This window comes from Solea solea, chromosome 18, assembly GCF_958295425.1.
Source record: "Solea solea chromosome 18, fSolSol10.1, whole genome shotgun sequence".
Classification (NCBI taxonomy): domain Eukaryota; kingdom Metazoa; phylum Chordata; class Actinopteri; order Pleuronectiformes; family Soleidae; genus Solea; species Solea solea.
In genome coordinates, this window is record NC_081151.1 from 23,021,203 (window position 1) to 23,046,056 (window position 24,854).

At 42.1% G+C, this 24,854-nt stretch overlaps 1 protein-coding gene across 7 annotated transcripts in view; it reads right to left on the reverse strand.

Moving 5' to 3' along the window:
- Positions 1–639: 639 nt before the first annotated feature.
- The window catches only part of syne2b (spectrin repeat containing, nuclear envelope 2b), a 108,262-nt gene continuing 84,047 nt past the window's right edge, over positions 640–24,854 (reverse strand). For all 7 annotated transcript variants that reach the window (XM_058614571.1, XM_058614574.1, XM_058614568.1 and 4 more), the window contains 18 exons: positions 24,188–24,343; positions 21,443–21,601; positions 19,788–19,954; positions 11,930–12,092; positions 9,849–10,042; positions 9,342–9,492; positions 9,030–9,212; positions 7,823–7,960; positions 7,532–7,726; positions 6,757–7,072; positions 5,996–6,099; positions 5,775–5,907; positions 5,477–5,688; positions 4,778–4,969; positions 3,767–3,898; positions 3,095–3,286; positions 2,152–2,180; positions 640–1,640 (listed from right to left, as the gene is read on the reverse strand). In XM_058614571.1, the coding sequence (XP_058470554.1) occupies positions 1,427–1,640; positions 2,152–2,180; positions 3,095–3,286; positions 3,767–3,898; positions 4,778–4,969; positions 5,477–5,688; positions 5,775–5,907; positions 5,996–6,099; positions 6,757–7,072; positions 7,532–7,726; positions 7,823–7,960; positions 9,030–9,212; positions 9,342–9,492; positions 9,849–10,042; positions 11,930–12,092; positions 19,788–19,954; positions 21,443–21,601; positions 24,188–24,343 (3,030 nt within the window). In that variant the 3' untranslated portion in view covers positions 640–1,426. The remainder of the gene's footprint in view (positions 1,641–2,151; positions 2,181–3,094; positions 3,287–3,766; positions 3,899–4,777; positions 4,970–5,476; positions 5,689–5,774; positions 5,908–5,995; positions 6,100–6,756; positions 7,073–7,531; positions 7,727–7,822; positions 7,961–9,029; positions 9,213–9,341; positions 9,493–9,848; positions 10,043–11,929; positions 12,093–19,787; positions 19,955–21,442; positions 21,602–24,187; positions 24,344–24,854) is intronic.

The window sequence follows — 24,854 nt, forward strand, 5'->3', positions numbered from 1 at the left end:
ACTTCATTCAAAGAGTGAAAAAGCATGTAAGAAGTGAGGAAGCTAAAAGAAAAGGCAAAAAAACGGCGTTACTGTGAAATCTGTCGCTGTAAATTCCGCTTTAGTGTCAGATTATTCACTGTGTGTGCTGATGTCTGTGGATTATACATGCATGAACACACACACATGCATCCAAATAATCTGTTTGTTCTTTTTCCAGTGAAAACACAGCAGCCAAAAGTCCTGGTAAACACCAGTTTATTGTCAATCAGTGTTGACGATGTATACATCCCATAAATAAGTGTTGACAAAATAAATCCAAACTCTACACACAGATTCCTGTTGTCTGGTTGTTTTTGTTTGGTCAAGGTCGTGTTATTTACAAATGAATTTGTGTTTTCGACTTTCAGTTATGTGCAAAAACAAGGTAACAAGGTTCAGGTAAATCACTCGTGTACATTTGTAATAACAAAAATACAATTTTTTACACCTGCAGGGCTTCACTTGAAGAGGACAGGGATCTCTGGGTAAGTTTTTCACTGTTACATTTGTTTTCGTTGTTTTAAAATTGACATTAAAAGTGAGTCCAGAATAACGTGGACTGTTTCGGTTCGTAAAGCTACGTCCACACTGACCTGGGGTTTTTGAAAGCACAGTCTCTGTAAATGAAAATGTAGTAGTATATTTAGCATTTTATGAAACTTGGAGCTGATCCAAATCCACGTTTGTTGAACTTCCCAAACCAAAGAACACACCAAGTGTTTCACCTCTACATATTCACTCGTTCATCTTCTACGTGAGTCACAACCATCCACACTAAAGCAAGTTTTCAATTGTCTGTTTTACGCTTTCAAGAACTGCATTTTAGCGGGACTGTGCCTAAGTTTTGTGTGAAAGAAATTAAAATGTCTTTAAATGTGGATGCAGAGGTGAAACAAACACTTGTGGATTTTGGTTTGAATCAAATGTGTTCATGATTGATGTACTGTGGTTTTATTGCAGTCTTTTCCTGAATGTTGCCCCTTAGAGGTTAAACATGGAATAATGCAGCTTTAATAGGAGGATGTGTGGTACTTGGACAGTTTAGTAAAAATACCAAAGACATCTTATCAATATTTTACTAGTGTAGTACTAATTTACTCTGTTAAATAGTTGATGGATTGCTGTCCCAGCTTTACAGATTGTCTAAATGTCTAGTTCCTGTACAGAGTGATGAAACAGAAATAGCTGCATTGATAGAAAATGGCGAGTTTATTTGTCACTTGATGTTTCCTTTAAACCTTTGACCATGACAAGTTTGATATTAAAAACCGAGCTAACAAAATAGATCAAAGTTCTGAACTATGTATAAAAGTGATATGGCTTCTTCTGTTTAAATTAAGGGTCGTGGAAATAATAATAATAATAATAGTAATAAATAGAAATTAAAACAGAGTCTTTGAAGGGCTCATGTGGGCGGGGGCCCGTTGGTGTAGCGCAGCATGGGGTAGAAGGAGCGCGCGAAGTTGTTATACGTCGTGCAGCTGAAGTCGTCCTCGGTCACTGGCACGAGACACGCGAGGATGAGGAGGAGGAGGAAGAGCACGTGCAGAGGGAAGGCGGCGCGGAGCACGCGGTGGAGGAACGGACGCTGTGAGGACGAGTCCCGTCGCTGCTCCTGCCTGCACGGGGACACAGAAGACACGGTCAGGTGAGGGTCAAAGTTCAAAAGAGGCTTCCTGTTGTTGGTGCTTTGTTCATGTTTGTGTGTTTGAAGGAGATCAACAGCGCGTGCACATGCTGCCGCACCACCACAGTTGTTGTTGTTGTTGTTGTTGTTGGAAGCTTTGTGTGTAGCTAGGGTTGGGCTAACGCTAATCGCCATGCTAACTGCTAGCATGGGTTTAGCTTGGCTAAATGTCGAGTTAGGTAGCACGTTATGATTGACAGCCTGTTGTTAGGGGTAATGATGTAGTAAATATGCTGCACTTATTAGAAACTTGTGGTGGAAAGGTAAAGTCAGTCATGTCAGTGGTGTAGAGCGATGTTTGCACACGTGATGAAGTGAATGATGAAACAGACAGAGCTTCTGTTGTAGACACATTCAGAGAAGTCTAAAGACAAAGTGTCTGCATGTGACGAAATCAAACAGGTCACAATGATTCCAATGACATGAGACAGTGGGAGTTTTACCTTTGTGTTGTTTGTGAAGTGTCTTTGTTCTGAAGAAGCAAGAGAAACAAACTTTTAATAGAGTACAATGTAGACGTTTTGTCATAAAAAGTTCATGTCTTCAGCTCATGGCACTCACTCTCCCACACCAAAGCCCATAGGGAAAACCAGTGATTTTAGCTCGCGGGGACACAGGAGCTGCTGGTGTACTGCTGCCTCGTGTGGTCACTTTGTGTCATTGAGGTCAATCCAGGAGAAGGACTTGAAACACTAAACAAGACATCTGAACGTAGTGATGGAGGCAGCAGTGGGTCAAACGGCCCCTGTTCTCTATGGGCTTTGGTGTGGTGGAGTGAGTGGTGAACAAACTTAAGTGAGAGACTTAACAGGGTTAGGACTCAGAGTATGTGACAGGACTACTGGAATGAAGGCAAGTATGGGTGCCGTTGTTGTATCTGGTTTCGTCATCATCATCACCATCATCGCTGGCAGGTGTGGAGTGGAATAGGCTGCAGGGGATTGGCCGACACAGGTGCAATCAGGAGACAGGCTGTATAAGAGCAGCAGAGACGCCAAAGCGGCAGCTTTAGCGGCCTCCTCTCCCTGGCCTCCTCGGACGAAGACTCCGAAGACAAAGACGGAGACATGGGAGTCATGCGGGAGTCGGGCGGGGGAGGCGCGGCCGCGTCCCCGGAGGTAAGTATTCTGACCAGCAGTGTGGCGGCTTTTACACCAGGCCAGCAGGGAAACAGCCACATGCAAACCCTGTCAGTTTACAGATGCTAACTTGTCTGCGTGGCCCTGCATGATAACGAGCTGCTCATGTGAATCAGGTGTGTTGGAGCAGGACAGCTTTACCTGAGGACCACAGTTGGGAAACACGCCTCTACACACTCCTCTACGCTTGTTGCACTGACATCACTGCCTGTCAGACTACATTTTCACACATCATGCGCTAACGTACCGCTCTCTGCTGCAGCACGTCAAGGTCAGCGTCCACCTGTCTCAGCAGGAGGCGGAGCTTGTTGCCAATGACGTGGACTTTCTCTTTGGCCTCGACGCTGTCGCCACCCCCCACCTCCAGGAGGAGCTGTGACGAGATCTCCTGCAGCGACGACACCTGACGCTGACGAGTTCGCAGGTCGCCCTGCAGTTCCTGCGGCAGCAGCAGGGGGCGACAGAGACAACTCATTCAATGGGTTTACTATGACATTTAAAAATGTTCTTCTTTACTCCACTTTAAAATCACATTCCAACAGCAGGTTCCTAAAAACTCCATAATAACATTTGGTCCTAACATTAAAGATTAAACATCTGTAGTTGGAAACAGCTCAACTGTTGGAATATATTAACATTTGCTCTGACTCCTACATTTCACTTAAGGGTTTCTTTTAACTAACATTAGCGCTAAACAACTCGTCCTCATTTAATCACAAACTTCTTTTTCCTCACATCAGCTCAAATACAACACTCATCAATTTAAATGTAATGCCAATGAAAACAACAACAATTGTGTTGAATAAATGAGCGTTCCCAACATAACTTCATTCTAAATAACACATGTCAAAAGAAAACAACATTACAAATAACTTCAGAATCATTTACTGCAGCGACTGATCTGTTTTTGCTGACTCACCATCAGCGCGTCTCTGTGACTCAGCAGAACTGAGCGCGGCACCGTCGACGCGGCGCTGACGTCAACAACGCTGAGCTTCTTCTCGGCCTGAGCGAGCCACAGCAGCAGAGAGTGAAGACTCTCGTGAAACTCCTGCACAGACAACGGCAGGGTCAGAGGTCACAGAGGTCAGAGGTCACACACTAAAGTTTCTGTGCCACAAAACTTTTGTGCAAAAAAGGAAACAAAATTACATTAACTGCACATTCTTGTTTTCTTCAAAATAAATAATAAATGACGTTTTTGTTTCATTACGATGAAACTATCTTTTACACAATGATTTCTGAGTCTTTCAACTATTTACTGTAGAGCTGATACCATTACTCCATCAATCATTGATTAACATGACAAGAAATTAAGAGATTAAGGCAAGTTTTCTGTGACTTCTCGTCTTCTACAATGTGAACATTTCCTTTTGCTCCACAGAATAAAGACATCTTTAAAAATTGAATCCTTTGTGAGAACATCAGACATTTGAAGTATGTTTAACACTGATCAACATTTCATGGACCAAACTATTTTTCCATACATCCATAATGACAACATTGATGTTTGTGTGTGTGTGTGTGTGTGTTGTATAAACCACAGCTACTCAAACCAAACCCATGAACGATCACTATTTTTTGATAACCACCATTTTAACTCAGTCACATTCATGGAGTCCAAAAACTATGAGTCGCCATGGCAACAGAGGGAAACAAGAATTACAAGAATTGTTTGTACATTTTTCTGTTACTTTGAATTCCAAGAACATGTCACAACGCTTGACATTTTTCCTGACAAATTCTCTATATTTGTGCATGTACATTATTGTTCTTTTAACTGTTTGCAAAGAATTATGGGTACTCACGTACCCAGATTAGTTTCACACATGTGCAAAATGTGGCTGAGGAGGAATCACTTCTGTAAACGCTGCTCATTTCCCTTCAAACCTGTTCTAAAGCTGTGTGTGTGTGTGTGTGTGTGTCTGACCTGACACTGCATCAGCGCCGCACGCAGCCCGCGCTCCCAGCTCTCCAGCCCACCGCACGCCTGCGTCCAGCCGGCGTTGGCGGCACTCAGCGCCTCCTGCAGGTCGCCACTGTCGCCACACGGGAGGTGACGACCGTTGAGGTTGACGGAGATCATGAGACTTTTGTAGCGGCTGAAGGTTTTCTGCATCAGCTGATCACAGCAGAGACACGGAGGGGGCGGAGCTTACGTTAATACAATAACTCTCAGGACTTCATTCAGACATGAATGGGATTATACTGGATTGAAATTGTGACTTTCTCTTTCACTTGCTTGTGTTTACTCTTTACATTTATAAAAATAACCTACTGTGACAACTTCCTTTGGATTTTAACTTTCTACATCAATAAAGACTATCATTACTTCTTCATGCTACTTTCTGCAGTGACATGTGTTTATTATACAGAGTGTAACATTTGAACATCTTGGATGTTTATTCTTTTTATCTAGACACGAATGTTTTGTCGACCTCTGACCCCTTTGCTGCTGTAACCACTGAATATTTTCGTGGTGAAATAACAAATAACATCTAATCACATTATTTCAGTCACTGCAGATTTTTCATGTCTTTTCCTTTTAACACCATGAGTAAAATAAAAGTTTCCTAGAAAACACAAAGACAAACTCATTCTAAAATAAATCCAAAGCATCGACACTTACCTTCAGTCTCCTGACGTTGTCCTCCACGTCCCTGATGTCTGTGGACGCTGGGATTCGCTGAAGCTCGTCCAGCTCCGGCAGCAGCTGCTCCAGCCAGGAAGTGACATCACAGAGGTCAGAGTTCAGCTTCTGCCACTGCTCCACGTCCTGCCTGACGTCCGACGCAGCATCGACTTTCTGAGCCTGAAGCAGCTCCCAGCGCTGGATCACACCTGAGGACACACACACACACACACAGTGATAATCTCACACACACAGAGTGACACATCTCAATGCAGAGAGGATCTCCGTGTCATACCTGTGCTGCCGTGTCCGTCAGCCATGCTGCTGGTTAGCCCCGCCTCCTCAGGCTCCTCCTCCTCATCATTGAGGATCACTTTTACTCTCTTCACACTGTCAATGCTGCCGCTGCACTCTGACATCAGCTTCACCTGCACACACACACACACACACCATGTTACTACACCGCTGATGATGTCATCACGACATACACATGTCTCTGTGTGTGTGTGTTCTTACGTAGCCCTGCTGGTGGAACGGAGTACTGCAGCTCTCTCTGGGACGTCGTTTCCTGTGTGGAGAATGGGGCTGGTGCCAGCTGGGCGTGTCTGTCACCAACTTCACTGAAGACAAGCACGTTTAAAAAGACCTCAGAATACATATATATATATTATTTTTAGATAACTGTAAAACATAGTGAAAATATACACACAACTGGAAAATAAATGCAATATTAACACCAATAATCCTGTTGAATATGACCTAAGATCTACAACCAACAGGAAAGCCACCATCTTGGATTGAAGGTTCACTAAATGGTCATTTTTGTGACTTTGCACCCATGGTACTTGAAATAACTTGTCCAAGAGTTTTTGTGCCATCATAGTGCAAACCATTAAAAACACTTTCACACATCTCAACGCAAACAAACAAAAGCCAGAATCTTGACAGAAATGGAACGTTCCAAACGCTGCAAGTGACCCAGACGTGATAAAGTTACAGTGAGACACATTATATTTAACTGCAAACACTTGGCCTTTGTAACCACATTAAATCATTTATTTTATTTGACAGAATTTACACTAACACAGTGAACGTTATGATAAAAATGTGACACAAGAAGCCGTAAAAAGCCTTATTTTGAAAGCCAGGGTTAAAGGAAGTGCTGCTGTATAAGATCAGCTGATTGACTGTTGGTTTGCACTCCCAGGCCACCGTAGAAACGTCTTTAAAGACGGCGCCAATCACTTCCACTACAACACTAACGTTTCTGTTCTTACCGGACAGAGCGCTGAAGAAGGTGACGTCCTCGTCGTCCTCCTCGTGTGACGATCCTCCCACGTCCACCGTGTGGTCCCACTCCAGCTGGATGGAGTCCACGCTGACGGGGGTCTCCCTCCCCGACCGCTCTAGAGGAGGGGCCAGCAGGTGGCACATGACCTGACGTCCGGCCGAGACTCCGCCCGCCGCTGAAACGTCCTCCTCCTCCTCCTCCTTCTTTCTTCTGGTTTCTCTCCACGCAGACCCGTCGGTCAGATCCGGAGGCTCGTCCAGGTCTGTGTCACGGTCCGACAGATCCTGCTCCTCCTCCAGGACCTGAACACAAGCACAGAGGAGACGTTAACAAGGAGAACAACATTTGTTTGGACTCATTCTGCCACCGTTCATCCAAGAGTCCAAGTGAACGTTTGGACCAATGTCAGAAAGGTTCCTTGGAGGCTTTCCTGAGACGTTGTGGTCAAAACACAGACAAAACAAAAACAGACGGAATGTAGTTTGAGATGAAATCCATGAATCCAAATGAACATTTGGACCCATTTAGCAAACATTTGCCCGAGTTGTTCTTAAGACAACGTGCTATGAGACAAAAAAAGGTCTTTTGTTGACCTTCCTAACCTTCAAACCACCACAGTATACAGTCATCAGTTCCTCTTTGAGCCCAAGTGAACGTTTGAACCAAATACAAGACATTTCTTGCTCATACAACATAGGGACAGACAGACAGACAGACAGACAGACAGACAGACAGACGGACAGACAGACAGAGGCACTGACCGGGTGTCTGTTGACGAGTCGGTGGTGGAAGCGCGCCACTCGACCAAACACCTCCTGACAGTACGAGTGAAGCTCCTCCAGCTCGTCCTCGATCAGCGCGGCGTCCAGAGGAGCGCTCTTCTGGATCAGGTTCTCCCCGAACACGATGAGGGCGTCGATCTTGTTGGTGTTGAGCGTGATCTCCTGCTGGAAGCCCTGCACAGCGACAACCACACGTCACACACACACACACAGAAGACAGAGTAATGATGACAATAATAACGAGGAGGTCAGAGAGCGAGGGACACGTACGTCCAGCTGCCTCATCTTGTCCTCGACGTCGCTCTGGGAAAAATGCTCCACGTTGGTGAGCTGCAGGTCCATCTCCGTCAGCCACACCAGGATCCCCTCACGAGTCCCCTCAAAGTCTTCTCTCTGAGACGTGAAGTGCTGCGGACCGACGACAACGTCACTATCAAATATTCAAAGGCTTTGGTGGTTTACAAACTTCTGAAAAGTCTGTTAAACAGTGACATAAACAGCCTAGAGTTAGGCAGGTTTAGGAGACGAGAGCCAACATGTGCATCTTTGACACTCTTGTGTTTCCTTGTGATTGAAGGTTCTTTTTGTAAAAATGTCAGGTGAGTGAAAATGAGTCTTGGTGTGATAAAGAGTAAACACTTTAATATTGTTAAAGGTTATTTTAAATGTACAAATAAGATGAATTAAGAGGAAAAACTTTTCTTTTCTTCCTCTGTGATTGAATTCTCTGGTCTTGTTTTTCCTGATGTTACTGATGACACTTCTGTCTCTTCATAAGGAAACAATAACGTCCTCCGTCTGCTGTGATGAAAAAACTGTTTCCTGTCGCCGTCTCAGACATTGACCCAAATCTCAGCGGATTAGGGGCGGAGCCACGAGCAGGAGGAGACTGATCAGCTGATCTGATGGGATCTGCAGTGAAGTTTCATTTCTGATTCTGATCTCTATCACAATCTGTCTGTGATGATTTTAAATGCTGTTTATGCATCAATTATAATCATATTATTATAAAAATGAGTGATTTACACTAAATATTATACATATATTGAGTTAAAATTACATTAATTTGACAAAATATAAACATAATCAGCAACATTTGTCCTCAGTGTCTTAAATCAGGCTCAGCTTTAAATTAGTGTCTGGTTTTAATCTCAATAAACAACCTTTTAAAATGATGTCTATATGTTGACATGAGACAAGATCTGGTGTTAGATTTTGGATATCATCATATCATGATAAAACATCTGTGATGATTTTCCTGTTTTAAATGGAAACGACAACATTTAAAAGAGTCACTTCTTAACATTTTGTAGCCTCATTATTAGTGTTATAGCAGAATTTGACCATATTCAAAGTCAACGTCGTGTACATTTTTATTTGTTTGACGTTAAAAAGCCAAAGAAATAAAGCTGGTGTTTTAACTGTGTCTCTTTATATCCACATATATGTGGTGTAGCTCCTCCCTCTGCGTCCTCACCTTCAGTCTCCGTAGAACGGCCGTCACTCTCCTCTGCAGCTCCTCCCACCTCTGGTTGCCCTCGTGCACCATCGCCTTCAGTCTGCAGGCGGCGTCTGTGCGGTTCTCCCGGGCCAGACGTCGGTACTGTTTGTTGACCAGCTCCAGCTGCGTGAGACGCTCGTGGACCTGCCGCTGGAACGCCTGAAGAGGCGGAGACAGAGGCGGAGACGCAAACGTGAACAGGGTTTATTTATTTATTTATTTATTTATTTACTTATTTCGGGCTGTTATTCATCAAATGGACTGAACTCCATTGTCATGGCAACCGACCTCAAACTTCTTCAGCTCCTCCTTGGCGCTGGTGTAGAGGACGTCGGCGGAGTCCGGGGTCGCCGCGGTGACCTCAGCGTTTTTAAGCCAGTCCTCGAAGTGAGAGAAGTCGTCGAGGAATTTAGACCAGAGACGCCGTGTTTCCTCGATCCTGACGACATCAACAACAACAACAACAACAACAAGATTAATTTAGACCAGAGACGCCGCGTCTCCTCGATCCTGACCACAACAACAACAAGATTTACATTAATTCAGTCGAGTCTCAGTTGAGTCTCTTCTTCACAATAATCAATATCATCAATAATCAACAATCCATCACATGAGATCTCTTACCAAACATCAGATATCTGGGATAATCAATTGATAATAAATTATCCGGGATTACCAATCAATAATATATAACAAAAACTGTAATTTTGATACCTCATGAGTGAGTGTTGTATTTTGGATTATGTGTGGATTACGTGTGTCTCCCGTTGCGTGTCCTGCTGCGTGTCGTCTCACCTCATGCGTCTCTCGGCGGACATGGCACAGATGTTCCTCCAGCGTCGGTCCAGACTCCGCGTCGTCTGCTGCACGGCGTCGTTCTCCGAGTCGCCGCTGCCACCGCAGGCGTCGGCGTCGTGGAGCAGGACGTCGCAGAGCGTCAGCACGGACGCGACGCTCTCCGAGTGCTGCTCGATGTCACGCTGCAGGTCCTGAACACAACATTGACGTCATCACACATGGAAACTATATATGATATATATCATATATGTATATATATATATATATATATACACACACACTATGTGTAACAAAAGTGACTTGATCCTGAAACTGATACATTTGCAGTTTGTAGAGCTAAAAATTGATACATTTATATGAATATAGTGATTATTATTACTATTATTATTTCTTTGTCTGTAGTTTCCTTTGAGTCCATGAGTCCATAGTTACTGCTCTCTGTGTTGCCATGGCGACGGACAAGTCCCCTGCTGATTCAGTCGTTCGTCCACTTATGGACTGATTTTTCTTTTTTGTTGTTGTTGTTGATGTTTTTACCCGTTTATTTTGTTCTTTAAATCGTCTCGATTCACACTATTCGCATTATTTTATTATTTAGAATAATTACTTTACTTTAATGTCACGACTTGTTCTATTGGTCATATACACAGAAAAGTGTTAAAATAACATTTAAAACAAACAAATAATAGTTTATTTTACAGTTATTATCACTCCGCTCTTCTGTCTAATCTGTACACATTTATTATATTTCTGCACATTTTCTGGATTCACTGTATCAGCTTTTGTCGAACTATTCACTTATTTTTTTGTTTATGTTGGACTTAGGGGGCGCTAAACTAATATGACAGAGTGAATGAGACACAATTGTCCTCCACTTTCAGTCATTTTGTGTAAATCAGTTATTCTTTCTTCCTTGGACAACATTATTTTTTAATCTTGATTTTCTGTCTCTTCACAAACCAGGTTGTAAAATTCTACTCTTTTCTTTTTCTCGGCTGATTTTTTTTTCTTTGCTTCCACGTCAACTTTTTCTCCAGACGTCAATTTGTCAAAGCGTCTGAAACCATTTGTCCGTCTGTCTGTGGTGCATTTATCTTCTCTCAGCTTACTGACAGTTTTACTCCTTCACTCAGACTCTGTGACCTCACTCACTCACTCACTCACTCACTCACTCACGACAGAAACAGGTTTGAGTGAATCAAACACTTTGTTTCCTAAAGTTTCTCTAAAATCCTGTGGTTTTTCTTTAACTTTAACAACTTTAACAAAGGTTTTTAGTCGAAAACTGTTACATTTTATCGTCTTTGACTTTTTCCTCCAATTCAATGTTGATACAATAAAACACATTTGTTAAATAACTGTTTCCAGGGTGCAAATCACGCGAGACTTGACCACGACAGTCTCACATGACTGTGAGACTGTCGGCAGATGTTGTTCATGACTTTAGCATCGATGACATTTTCACTTTAAAACACCAGAACACCACCGTCCTCTGCTGGACAACCTGTAGATTACATTAAAAGGTCTCATGGTGAGTGTAGGCTGGATATCGTATGAGGTTGAACAGGTTTAGAATTTAAAGGACTGCAGAGTTTTCACTGTGGGGTCAGATTACGTGAAAAGTGTGTTCGTGTAACGACTTTAGGGTCAATTTTAGTTTTTATTTAATGTATGATTTTAGTGGTGAAACCAGGTTAGAAATCTACATTTCATACAAATGACAGCGTTGTATGGCTCCTCCCTCCACTGCCTTCCTATTGTTTTCAGGAGTGATTTGAACATTTTATTATTGGTTTTTAAAGCTCTTCACGGTGTGACACCATCTCACCACATCCCCAGATAATAACAGGCTCTTTTAAAGACCCACCTCTTCTCTCTGACCTTCACTTCAGGACACGTCTATCTAGTTTTTACCAGTTTATTATTGTAATGTGTCACTTTTTTACTGTTTTACTTCATGTTTTAAACCTTGTATAACACTCTGTAAAGCACTTGTTTGTTAAATGTGCTCCAGAAATAAATCTGAATATGGAATATGAAAAGTGAAATATAATCTGTGGATTAGTTTAACCTCTGACCTGCTGCTGGACCAGCTTCCTGTGGATCTCGTCGCCGTGGCAGACGTCGTACACCAGCGGCGTGGCGAGCTCGGCCTCGACGCGAGACAACCACGTCCTCAGGCGACTCATGTTCTTGTCCAGCTGCTGCACCGTCACCAGCGTCTGCTTCAGCTTCCTCACCCTGCAGCAGCAAACACACGAGACGCCGTGTCACGCTCTCAGAACTATTCACTCAGAAAAGCTCGGCAGATATACACTGCACACACAACTGTCTATTTTATGCTTATTTTACAACTCACAGTTCAGTTGAAAACAGCGCAAACAGTAGTCAAAGCAAGAAAAGACATCAAATAAACACGTTGTGTTCACAGAGACGAGGGAGAGATCATTTCTATTTTAAAACGCAACTTTAAAAAGTATGTGTTTCAATCTCTGGGGTTAAATAATGGAACAATACACAAAATACACATTTGAAAACAATATAAGGACGAAGAAGAGCAGTGTAATCCAGGACAGTCGCATTTAAGACACAGATATTCTTGTTGTGTGTAATAGGAACGTGTACATTTATACTTCTGCCGACTCTGAGATGGAAATGTGTCGTCAAGTGATCAAATATAAAAAAGAGTGAATTCAGTTTGTTATTTTTGTCAAATTGTCAGAGGACTTTATCGTGTCTTCTTACTTGATTTCTGAGTAAAATGACCGTTAAATGTCAGCTTCTCATCGTCCTGTACGACTCTGTATCTCTGTGACTTGAAAGATCAAAGGCTAAAATATCACTAATAACTGATAAAAAAAACACCCGACATCATGGAAAAGATGACACGTCGCTGATGACGACAGGAAACTTTTTGTTTTGTTTCTATTTTATCTTTTTATACGTTGGTTTTCCTCGTGTAGAAAAGGCAAAAATTGGATTCACTCATTTGAAACGATCTCAATCATGATGTTTATTTTCATAATCGATTAACCCTCCATTTAATGATGTTCTCAGATGTGTTGTTTTGATATAATATTCACATTCATGTGCTCACAGCAGAGGATTCGTCTACAGTTCAGGGATCAGGCCCAGGATTGTAGTGTCAGAGAGTTTGTGTTATCAGATGCAGAAACCACGAGTGGGCGTGTCCACGTACACTGTGACAATCACAGACACAGAGTGTGGGCGTGTCCACGTCCACGGTGACAATCACAGACACAGAGTGTGGGAAAACACGACTGAAGCTTAGTTTAACCTACATGTGACCACATTCCAGCACTGTGACCTACATCACACACACACACACACACACACGGTCATGTGACTGAGAGGATTCCACCACAATCAACCTGTGTCTGTGTGTGTGTCTGTGTGTGTGTGCATGTACTGTTCATGAACGGAGGCCACTTGATCAGTGGGCGGAGCCTGTCTCTCATCAACGACAGTCACAGAATCTTTATTATAACTTTATAGTTGTATTATAAAATTAGTATAATCCTCTTTTTATGAATTTCATTCTCTAACCCTGCAGCACTTCATGTAAAGTGTGTCACGAATAAAACCTATTCCTATCTATACATGTATATTTTCATTTTACATTTATACCATAAATAACTATATATTGATATTATTGTGCCATGATTACGAGGCTGTTATATAGGCTGACAATAAATAAAATGCAGGGAATATACACCAGTAAGTAAATACATTTACACACACACACACACACAGCATATGTAGGTTACATTTAACATGACAATACAGTAACAATATAATCACAGTATTGTTATAACTGTGAAATTTAACAGAATATTATGGTAAAAAACATCTTATATCACGTAATCCTCTTCCTATAGTGGTATGTAGCTGTGTGTGTGTGCCCGTGTGTGCCCGTGTGTGCAGGTGTGTGTGTGTGTCTCTACAACATGTGCAGACGTGGCAGTAGATGGAGGCGGAAGAACAACATCAGTGACGTCATAAACATGCTGCTACTGCTGCTGCTATCACACACGCACGCACACACGCACACACACACACACACACACACACACACACACACACACACACACACACACACACACACACACACTCAAACACACTCAAACACATACACACACGCGCCTGCACTGACAAAGCCTGGCCCCTCCCCCTTCATCTCTCCATCTCTCCTCCTACTTCTTCTCTTCACATCAAAACACAATAAGAAAAACCCTCATCTGCTCCTCGTTTCACTCGTCTTCCTCCTCATCCTCACGCCACACACCTGCTGCTGCCATGACGACGACCAGGATGAAGAGGAAGATGAGGATGATGAGGAGGATGAAGGTTGTGGATCAGGAGCAGAGGTACTTACAGGCTGGTGAGGAGGCTCGTCCTTGATGACAGCTCGTCCGCTAATAAGCCCCTCCCTCCCTCCCTCCCTCCAGCTGCAGTTCATCAACACCTCTTCCTCCTCTTCATCCTCTCTCCTCGTCCTCCAACTTTATATAAATAATCTTTGAATAATCATTTAAAATCTAAAAAATAATGAAAAATATGAAGAATTTAAAAGTAAACAATGTACGATATTAACCTGAAAAAGTCTGAATTTAAACACTCAAAGGAGCTCACGTGTCACGTAAACGTCCAGTGTGTCAGATTTAGCGGCTCCTAGTGGTGAAGATGTGAACTGCAACTGAACAAACGTCCCACTAAATGTGAACTGTTGACTTTGTGTGTTTCCATGACAACCAGGAGCCCAGAGCAACACAGACAGAGACATGAACAATAATAAAAACAAAAAAAACATAATTATAAAAATACCATATTACTTTTTTACAAAGGGATCCTCCTTAATCCCACATGCAGAGGTTTTAGATTAAGATTAGAGCTGGAATATTTTTTAATTTTATGTTTTAGTTTCAAACTGCTTAGAATAAAAGCTCTGACTCAGCAGGAAATGATTCAATAACACATTAGTAAAAGGACGAGGAAACTTAAAACTAATAACTAAATGAATCACAAACTATTCTGATAATCTATTCAACGCTTTAAGTGTTTGTTTTTTCTCCCAATAATTAAAACCAGTTTCTATGATTTTTCAGCTTCTTAAATGTGAATATTTTCTCTTTTCTTTGCCATAAAACAAGGAAATCATTAAAAACCGAATCATTTCTACTTCCTGTCACCACTAATGTTTTTACCAAAGTTGTGAAATGACTAAAACTAACTAAAAAATGAAAGTAATAATCATAAAAATGATTATTGTTATTCTATAACAATAATGAATGTGAGTGATATTTTTTATTTTGAAAGCCAGGTTGAAAGGAAGTTTGGCTGAGTGACAGCTGTGCATGAAGAAAATAAAATCTGGTCGGCTTTACACTATCAAATATAAATTAACTAAAGATGACATAAAAAACATATATTACTAACTACTAAAACTAAAGATGACATAAAAACAAGTTTTTTATTTTGAAAGAACATGAAAATGTGTATTTATTTAACAAAAAACTTTATTTTATGTTAAATTAAACCAAAAAAAGTTCATTTCTGGTTCAGATCTGTCGTGATGAGACCGTTAAAGTTATTCCAGATGATGAGTGGATTCAAGGTGCAGATTACAGGCCCAGCTGTCTGTTAACTAACATTACTGTAAATGACAAAAACCCCAGCAGGAAATCTGTGTCTGGAAAAAGTCCATCTGCTACCTTCTTCCATTACACACACACACACAGACACACACAACGTTATTTATTAATGTAATTAGTGTGTGTGTGTGTGGACTGAGAGCTGCAGCAGGTGGAGGACGAGGAGTAAACAGAGAGGAGGACAGAAGAGCGGGAGAAAATAAAGACGTAAATCTGCATCTCTGCAGGAGAAAAGACATTAAAGTGTCAGTGTTTTCCAGCTCGTACAGCGACGACGTGCGAGCGTTTGTTCTGTAAACGTTTGCCGAGGCTTTTTATTTCCGAAAAAAGAAAAAAACACAAATCTGATGTGACGTTTGACACCTGCAGGAAAAAACGTCTGCTCTGTTACAAACTGTTTTTAAATGTCGTCTGTGGTGAAAGGGGTAAATCATGTTAAGATCTTTATATTTTTTTAAAGGTTTTGCTTTTAATTGTCTTATTTTTACCATCATTTATTGCCTCTGATTGTCTGGAAGTCTTGTCTGGTCTTAAAAGGGTATTTCAAGTGGTTCTGACACACACTCCACACACCAGCTGAGCAGAAATCACTGATGGAGAGTGAGTGCTTTACAAACTTTAGATTTCCGCTCGCGGGGACACAGGAGCTGCTGGTCTACTGCTGCCTCGTGTGGTCACTTTGTGTCAGAGGTTCATGTGTACGAAAGATTTCAAACACCAAATTCCCAAAATAACTCCCAGCTGTGTCTCTGTGATGTTAAAATCACTGCTTTTCTCTACGGGGTTTGGTGTGGGGGAGTGAGTGATTAAGAATAGTCACTTTCCAGTTGGAAAAAGGCGTCTAATGTAAAGATAAAGTGGCAAACATGTTCTTCAGCATTAGATTTAGTCAGGCGAGTCTTTAGTCAAGTGTCCCCAGTGACACTTGACACTGAGCGTGAGCCTCTGTGTCTCAGATTATATCTAAAAACCACCTGAATTATCACTTTCACTGAATACACGACATTTTAAAAAGAGTCACGTATCATATGATGCACCACACACACAGAACATGAGCTCAGGTGTCTCACCGCTCCATCTCTCAGAGACGAACCGCGCACCGACCTAAGAAAACCCTGTGTCATCATCACCATGACGACCACATTTACTGCCTCTCAGAGAGAGAGCCGAGTCTGACCGCTCTGCTCACTTCATCTCTTTTAACTGTCCACAAACAACTGCAGACATGGACCAGGTGTGAGGAGGACGAGGACAGGGGGAGATTATGTCGTGCGTGTGCGTCTTACACAGACAATGATAAGGGAGGATGGCGGCCCCCGGCGGCCCCCGAGGCCCGAGGGCCCGGCGGCACAAAGGCTCGTGTCAGCAGACGGCAGCTGCTGGACCGAGTGAGGCAGCGAGCTGGTTTGTTTTGAGGGACAAAGACGAGCCGCGACACAGTGTCAACGCGTCTAATCCCCCTGACGGGTCCGACCTCAGCGGTGATCTGCCGTAACTTAGACAAAGAGCTGAGGGACGCGGTGGACACGGACATGGACAAGTGACATCAGTGCTTATTCAAACATGTGACACACTCCTGCAGGACTGCGACAGCACGCTGAGCTCGTGCTGGGTGCTTCACTGATTCATTCCCCAAAACAACCAACCAGCCCCGACCGTTCCGGTCTGTACCAGAGAGACATGGTGTGGTACGGTCGTGCCGGACTTCCCCGATCTGTTTTCCGTCCTGTCGCGTTCAATGTCTGAACCGCACCAGGATGGAAGCACAACTTAAATGTTTGCTTAACTGCTGTACAACACTTACCTTGTTTTAAATGTGCTTTATAAATGCATTTAATTAGATGTATCCCATGAATAAAAGTACATTTTTAAACTTTTACATGGTGTAACCAGAGTTTACCCCAGACCAGGACTGAGACCAGGACTGGAAAACCAAACCGTGCCGGAACTGTATAGTGGAAAAGTGGGAATATCGTCCTGGATATTTACAAAAGATTCTTGTTTTTCCCTTAAAAAATAGAATCCTAAATGCAGTGAGTGGATGGGTGTGAATGGCTGAAGAAGCTTTGAGTGGTCATCAAGACTAGAAGAGCACTCCATACTTTGTATTAAACGTCTGCATTAACTGCCCTTTGAAAAAGTGCTGGATTCATTTTGACCGTTGGGATGAAGCTGAACGTTGACGGTGACAGTTTGACTGTTTCAGAGTCACAGCTGCACATTCCACCACAGCAGTGAGGCTCGTGCCTCAGCAGCGACTCATGAACAGGCTTAACCTCATTATACTGGTCAGTCCCTGAGGAGGAGGAGGAGGAGGAGGAGGGCAGAGCTCCCTCTCCACTCGTGTCCCCCTTCTATTGTTAAAGACAGAAGTCTGAGCCATGACACTGACCCTCATCATTCACCCAGTTTTGCTCATATTGTAAATGTTGGCCTCTTTACACATTCACAGGCTGTGTTCACTGTAAAAATAACATTCTAAAGGGACGTGTGGACAGTTTGTAGCCTTCATTCTTCTGTCAGTGGAACCACGTCACTCACAAAACAGTCACCAAACACCTCAAACATGTTGAGATGTGATGAGACTCATCTAATAACATCTAGTTTAAGTCTACAGTATCTTAAGAACATGTTCACGTCTTTATCTCACTGTTAAACAGAAGTTTGTAAAGCACTCACTCTCCCACACCAAAGCCCATAGAGAAAATCAGTGTTTTAACATCACAGCACACAGGAGTTGTTGATCCACTGCTGCCTCCATCACTAACTTCAAATGTCTTGATTTGTCAATTCACCATTTAAAATCCTTCCCCTGGATTTAACTCAGTGACACAAAGTGACCACACGAGGCAGCAGTAGACCAGCAGCTCCTGTGTCCCCGCAAGCTAAAATCACTCATTTTCTCTATGGGGTTTGGTGTGGGAGATTGAGCGATTTACAAACTTCAGTTTGCTGTTGGACAGCAAAATTGCAGTTTTCACTGACTAACGTTAATCTACAGTATAATAACCAATACTTTAGTCTTCTGAAACTTGACAAAAAAGATGATGAAGATGACCAATAGCTTACTAAAGTAAAAATCCACTCAATACTTACTCAATACTCAAACTTAATAACGATGAATTTGACGCTGAACTGTCGAGACAGAAAAGCCAGAGTCACCACACAGTGACCATATGGTCGATCTAAGTCGCTCTCATGCAGGATAAGTCACCACCATCCCCCTCACCCATCTGCTCCCACTCACTTCACTTCACTCGGGAGTTTCTGTGAGTTTCTGCAAAATCGTCATCAGCGAAACATCAAACCTGTCCACATTTACCAAATGGTCAGTTCCCACAATCACTGAGCTGTTTGACGACGGGAAAGTTATCAAGTTATCAAAGAAAGAAAAAAATCCTCCTGCTCATCTTCACAAAGCCAGAAGCCAGTACTACAAATAATAATGACTTGTCATACATCACTGTCTAGCAAGACAACTCTACTCAGACGACACCAATTCAGGCCAATTTTCAAGCGATTTGGTCGCAACTGACACATTTCCAGTGTCCAGCGATGATGGAGGTAGGCAGCGATGAACGGACGTGTCGAGTGACATCATTGAAGAGCAGAGATTTGGAGTCTGGGGACGTTCCGCGACACGTGGACGAGAATTCTGGCTTGTCTGACTACAGTGTGCTCAGAGGCGGAGTCACATACAGACATAAACATGACGAAGAGAGCGTCTCAATAAGACAAAAATACCGCGTGTAGTCTGATCACGGCATACGGAGAACCTCAGCAAAGACGACAAAACTCCAAGGAAAGTGAAGGTGAAACTTTCAGGCCTGAGCTTTACAACTTCTTTGGAACAGTCCGAAATCTGAAATGTTTACATCCTCTTGTCTGTCACAAAGCATAACACTGCTTTGTCTCATGCAGATGAGGAGTAAAGTGGCTCTAAGCTGCTGGAGCTTCCCTTTTTTTCTCTGCATTTATGGATTAATAAAAACATCTGTGAGCTCTGAGCTCCTCTGCTTTAATCTGCAGCTGCAGTAGAATAACAGCTATAATAACTGAGCCGCACGTGTTTCAGCCTTAACTGAACACTTTCAAGACGTCAAACATGTTGAAGACGCAAAAGAAAAGATGTTTGGTGAGTCCATGAGGAGTAAGTGGCCACTTCAAAGCCACTTGAGTAAATAAAAAAGTGAGAGGTTGTGTGTGACTGTCTGCTGCTGCAGAACAAACGACACAAAGACCAGTCTGTGCTCTCAGTTCTTACCTGGCCTCGATGTGGTCGAACAGATGCTGCCAGCGGTCGTTGATGTCCTTCAGCTTGTCGTTGATCTCCGTCGCCTTTGTCTTGTTGCTGGCGATGATGAGTTGTTCTCCGAGCTGCTTCAGGTGTGTTTTATTCTCACTGAAGAGGTTGATTTCCTCCATACAGTCCTGATTAACGAGCAGCAGAGAAAGAAGAAGAAAGTTAACATTTACTACAAACACTTTACTTCTGTAAAGCTGCTTTCAGACCTGCACAAAAGTGTCCACAAGGATCATAGATGGGAAAAATCTGGCAGTCAGTCTGCTGCTGGATACAGAGAACGACTCATTATTTGGCAGTCAATCTCCACTATTTAGCTATCAGCTTCTGGTGGATGTTAACAACAGGTCACTCTGCGAGTCTGTTTGTTCATGTTTCGAAAAACTCACTACTTTGCAGGCAGTCTCTTGGTGGATGTCTAGAGCAACTTATATGGCAGATTCAGTCTGCTGATCGATGGTTAGAACTGCTCCTTATTTTGCAGGTGGTCTCTTGGTGGGTGTGTAAAATAGCTCATTATTTGGCAGTCCGTCTGATGCTGGATTTATAATACACTTCGTTATTAGGCAGTCAGTAAGTTTCTTTGTCGATGTCTAGAACCAGTTTCTTGGTGGATGTGTGGAACAGCACACTATTTGGCAGTCAGTCAGTTGGTGGATGTCTAGAACAACTCATTATTTGGCAGTCAATCTCGACTGCATTTGTCACTCAATGTGTTTGTTGGAGATACGGAACAGCTCACTTTTTGGCAGTCAGTCTGCCACATAATGAGCAGTTCTAAACATCCATCAACAGTCAGTCTCTGCTGCCTCCAATCACTACAGATTCTCATCTGCATATATGAGAAGACTAATGTCCGCAAATGTCCCACGAGACATTTTTTTTTTTTGGTAATTTAGTGTGATTGTCTGCCACTTTGATGATGTGTATCTTTTCCTGTTGCAGCGAGCGAGTCGCACCAAAAGTCTCCATGAATGAGTTTGTCAATGAAGTCGGACCTTTGTGTCAGACTTTTATAGCAACTGTAAGAGATTACAAAAAATAAATAAATAAATAAAAAAAAAAAAATTAAGCCGAAACTACCTTCTAAACATAATATCTTTAATAAAAATGTATTATTTCGCACAAAGTTTTGTCCTAAAAACAAAACAACTTTTTCTTCCCTTAATAGCAAAACTTGGAAGTTTTCCAGAAAGTAACAAAGCTCCAGTTACAGGGAAAAGCACTAAATTTAAAGCTCTAAGGCTTGACATGATTTAAAACCTCTGCCTCGGAGTCAGGAGGACTGCCCCCACCCCCCACCCGAACACACACACACACAGGAACAAATGAAAAGGCCCAGCTTTGGACACACAAAACAAACCAGCGTGGTCCTGCTGGCGCTCAAACAGCTGTCGTCTCCCAAACAATCAGGCGGGAATTCACAGTTTTGTTTTGAAAAGCTCGGACAGTCAGGACCGACCACATGACTCAGCAACGTGGCGGCAAATATGAAATAGTGGCACAAAAACAAACTTTCACGCAGAAACTTTGCTCTGATTTAAACTCAAAACTCATAACCAGTATTTAAACATGGGTAATTTAGCCCTTTGGTGACTGTGGGCGTGTCTCCTGACCTTCTTGAGCTTCTCCACCATCTCCTCGATGTTGAGGTCGGAGTCGTGCACCACCTTGTTCTCCATGTGCGTCAGCCACTCGCACAGCTCCTTGTTCTTCTCGTTGAAGATGATCCAGGCGTTCAGGCGGTCGGTGATCTCCTGTTTACGCAGAGAAACCTGAAACCAAAACAGCGGAGACGATGTTAACGTGTCCATATTTTTATATAAGCCAAAGCTACTGAAGAGAGACTGTAAAAAACACTGTATCCATGGTAACAATACTGTTAACTCTGCCACAGAAAATAAAGCCAAACTAGCCGAAAGGCGGCCATGTTATGGAGCATTTCTGTTGTAGTGTGCAAAGTCGGAATGTCTCAGTTCCTAGACATTTCAACAGGAAATCAAAAAGTCGTAGAAACAGCGTTCCAAGATGGCTGCCAATGATATCAATCGTAAAAACAATCTGCTACTTTTACGATTAATAGCACTTCTGTCTTATTTATTTCACACTAAATCAGTCATACACATGGTACTGTTCCATATTTATCCGTGGACAAAAATTAAGGATATTGTTATCAACTGGTATTGCTAACAATGGCTAACAACGGCTAGTCCAAGTGATGTTTGCGTCCATGTCTTTTTCTAACTTCACAATAGCATTTTAGCGACTTCTGCCGTGAGAAATTCTATTTATCCATGTGCACTGATAACATAAAGTGGAACGTATAGTACAGGAGACTTCCGGTGTGAATGCAACACAACATTAGACATTTCCCGATGTCATGACACAAAAATCCAGGTGCTAAAAATCTTTCTCTGTTTTGCAGTTTGGTTTCTATAAAATTCGGTTCCGAAACAAGTTCCCGTTCCAAGTGAAATACTGAGTCATCACTGTTGATCTTGTGGCGTCGTAAACAAACTAAACACTTTCACAGACACAGAGAACAGACAGTTGTGCTGTGTTGTTGTTGTTGTAGCAGGAGAAGCGACAGAAACAGAAAGTGATGTTTGTGTGTTGGTTGAGTCATAAACTGCTGCTCTCTAAAGGTCTTATACACACGCAAAACCTTTTAAGAACAATAAAAGAAAAAGATTTGACCTCAAGAGCAAAAAAATAAAGGTTTCTACAGTAAAACTGCTGATGACGACACAAACAGTGAGAGTGAGTGAGGTCAGTGATCCCCGCCCCCAAAACTCATCTTTATACAAACGTCCCTCTGCTCATTTCAACTTTTCTCCTCTGTGTGTGTGTGTGTGTGTGTGTGTGTTACCATCTGTTGCTTCTTTAACACAATGACCCTCACACTCTCACACAGTCTTGTTTCCATGACTTCAGAGGACATTACACTGACTTGCGTTCATTTCCCGCAGACTTGCTCTAACCTTAACCATAACTAGCACTAACCTAACCCTTAAAAAATAGAAAATCCAAACTTTACTGACGTTATTCTCTATTTTAAGGGTTTACATGACCGCATGCTTGGCTTTTATTTATTTAAATGTACTTATTTAACATCGTATTTTTATTTCTTATTACAAAATATATTATTATAAGGTTATGCTGCCTGTGAGACTCCTTTATCTAACCTCATCCTGACCATATTTTTGTCCCTGTCATGTGACTGTGTGTAAACAGATTTAGGTCCTCACAACACGAGTAATACCTGAAACACACACACACTGAGACACACTGACCTGTCGGTGTGTTTAGTCGCCCTTTACAGACTCGTGAAGATTTACTAACTTAACTCCTTATTAACGGCTTAAACCAGAAACACTGAGGAGCCAGAAACCACAAAACACACACACACACACACACTGTGTGATGTTTGTTTTTATCAAACAAACACAACAAAACGTCTGTATTTTAAGTCTTTTCCTTTCAGAATAAACTCTGTCTATACATGTTTTCTTTTGAGAATCTGAACCATGTTAGGAATAAAAAAAATACACACAAACGCGCGTTAACAGAGCACACAGTTGTCGGTGACGTTTGTGGACTCAGTTTGAGTGAACCTCTTATTTAAAGTTTAAACCTCTTGAAATCATGTTTGTGTGATGACAAAATTTGTATATTTGTATAATAAGGACCAAAATCTTAAAGTTACCAAAGATCCTGAATGTGCCACTAATTGCCATTCATTTAAATACTTAAGGAAGATAAGTGAGTCAATAAGCCTTAAATATGGTGAAATTGTTTTCCTCTGTCATTTATAATATTCACGTGTGTTTTGACTTTGTTTATCGTTTAGTTCCAGTAAACGTCACCTTAAAATCAATGAAGGAGCAAAGTTCAGGAAAATGAAGACGCAAGTCTGTAATGTCCCTTAAAACACAGACATTTGTCTTTCTTTTCTTCATTAAACCACTTTGGATCATTTTTACCTTTTTTACAATTTCTTACATTTGCACTCACACCAATCTGTGATAGTGAATTTTACTTCTGTATTTAACATACAAAACCAGTATTGAACACTGAGCAGTTTCATATAAACACTTGTTTTAGCTTTTTATTGGTAATTAATAATAAAGTAAGCTGTATTGTCTTATCAAATTTAGAATTGTACATATTATTAGTGAAAAACTTGCTCACCTTAGTGTTTTAGATCCATCTATAGACAGATAAATGCAATTTATTGATGCCTACAATTGGGAATTTACTTTTATCATTAGTGATTGTTGAATTTTACTTTTTTAAAAGTCAATGTCTGTAGGAGATAATGTGTGTCATTACCATATTAGTGAAACCAACAGGAAACTGACCTTCAGACAAAGCTCCTCCCACTGACAGCGCAGGTGCTCCACCTGCTCCTGCAGCAGCAGGACGTCGTCGGCGATGATGTACTGGGACAGATCCGTCTTCATGGTGCTCAGCTCCGTCAGGCTCTCGGCCCAGTCCACCAGGGAGTCCTCGATCTCCTGCATACCATAGCACACAGACCACGACAGTCAGTGTGAGCCACTCTCACTGCTACACCCCAGTGTCTCTCTCTCTGTCTCACTGTCTATGCCCCGCCCACTTTTCTCTGTCTGTCTGTCATCCTCTCCGCCCACAGGGAGGATTAAGGGCCTCAGGCCGTGCTGGGCCAGGCCAGGCCGGGGGAGGGGTGAGATAGAGGAAGGGGAGGGAGGGAGGATAATGGCTGTGACGGACGGGTCAGGGAGGATGAGCTGCGAGTCAAACCTGTTGCAAACTTGACTTTGTTGACAGTTTAATCCCAGGTTTGAACTGCTTTTTCGATCATTTCAAAAATAAAAATTACTTTCATAATCTCAATAAATCTGTCGATTATTTTCTCTGTTAATCGAGAAAATGTTGAAAACTGCTGATCAGTGTTTGTCAAACCTGGAAATGCTGATGTTCTCAAAATAATTCAGTTTGAATGATTTCTTTGTTTTATGGAGCAAATCACCCAGAAAATATAAAAGT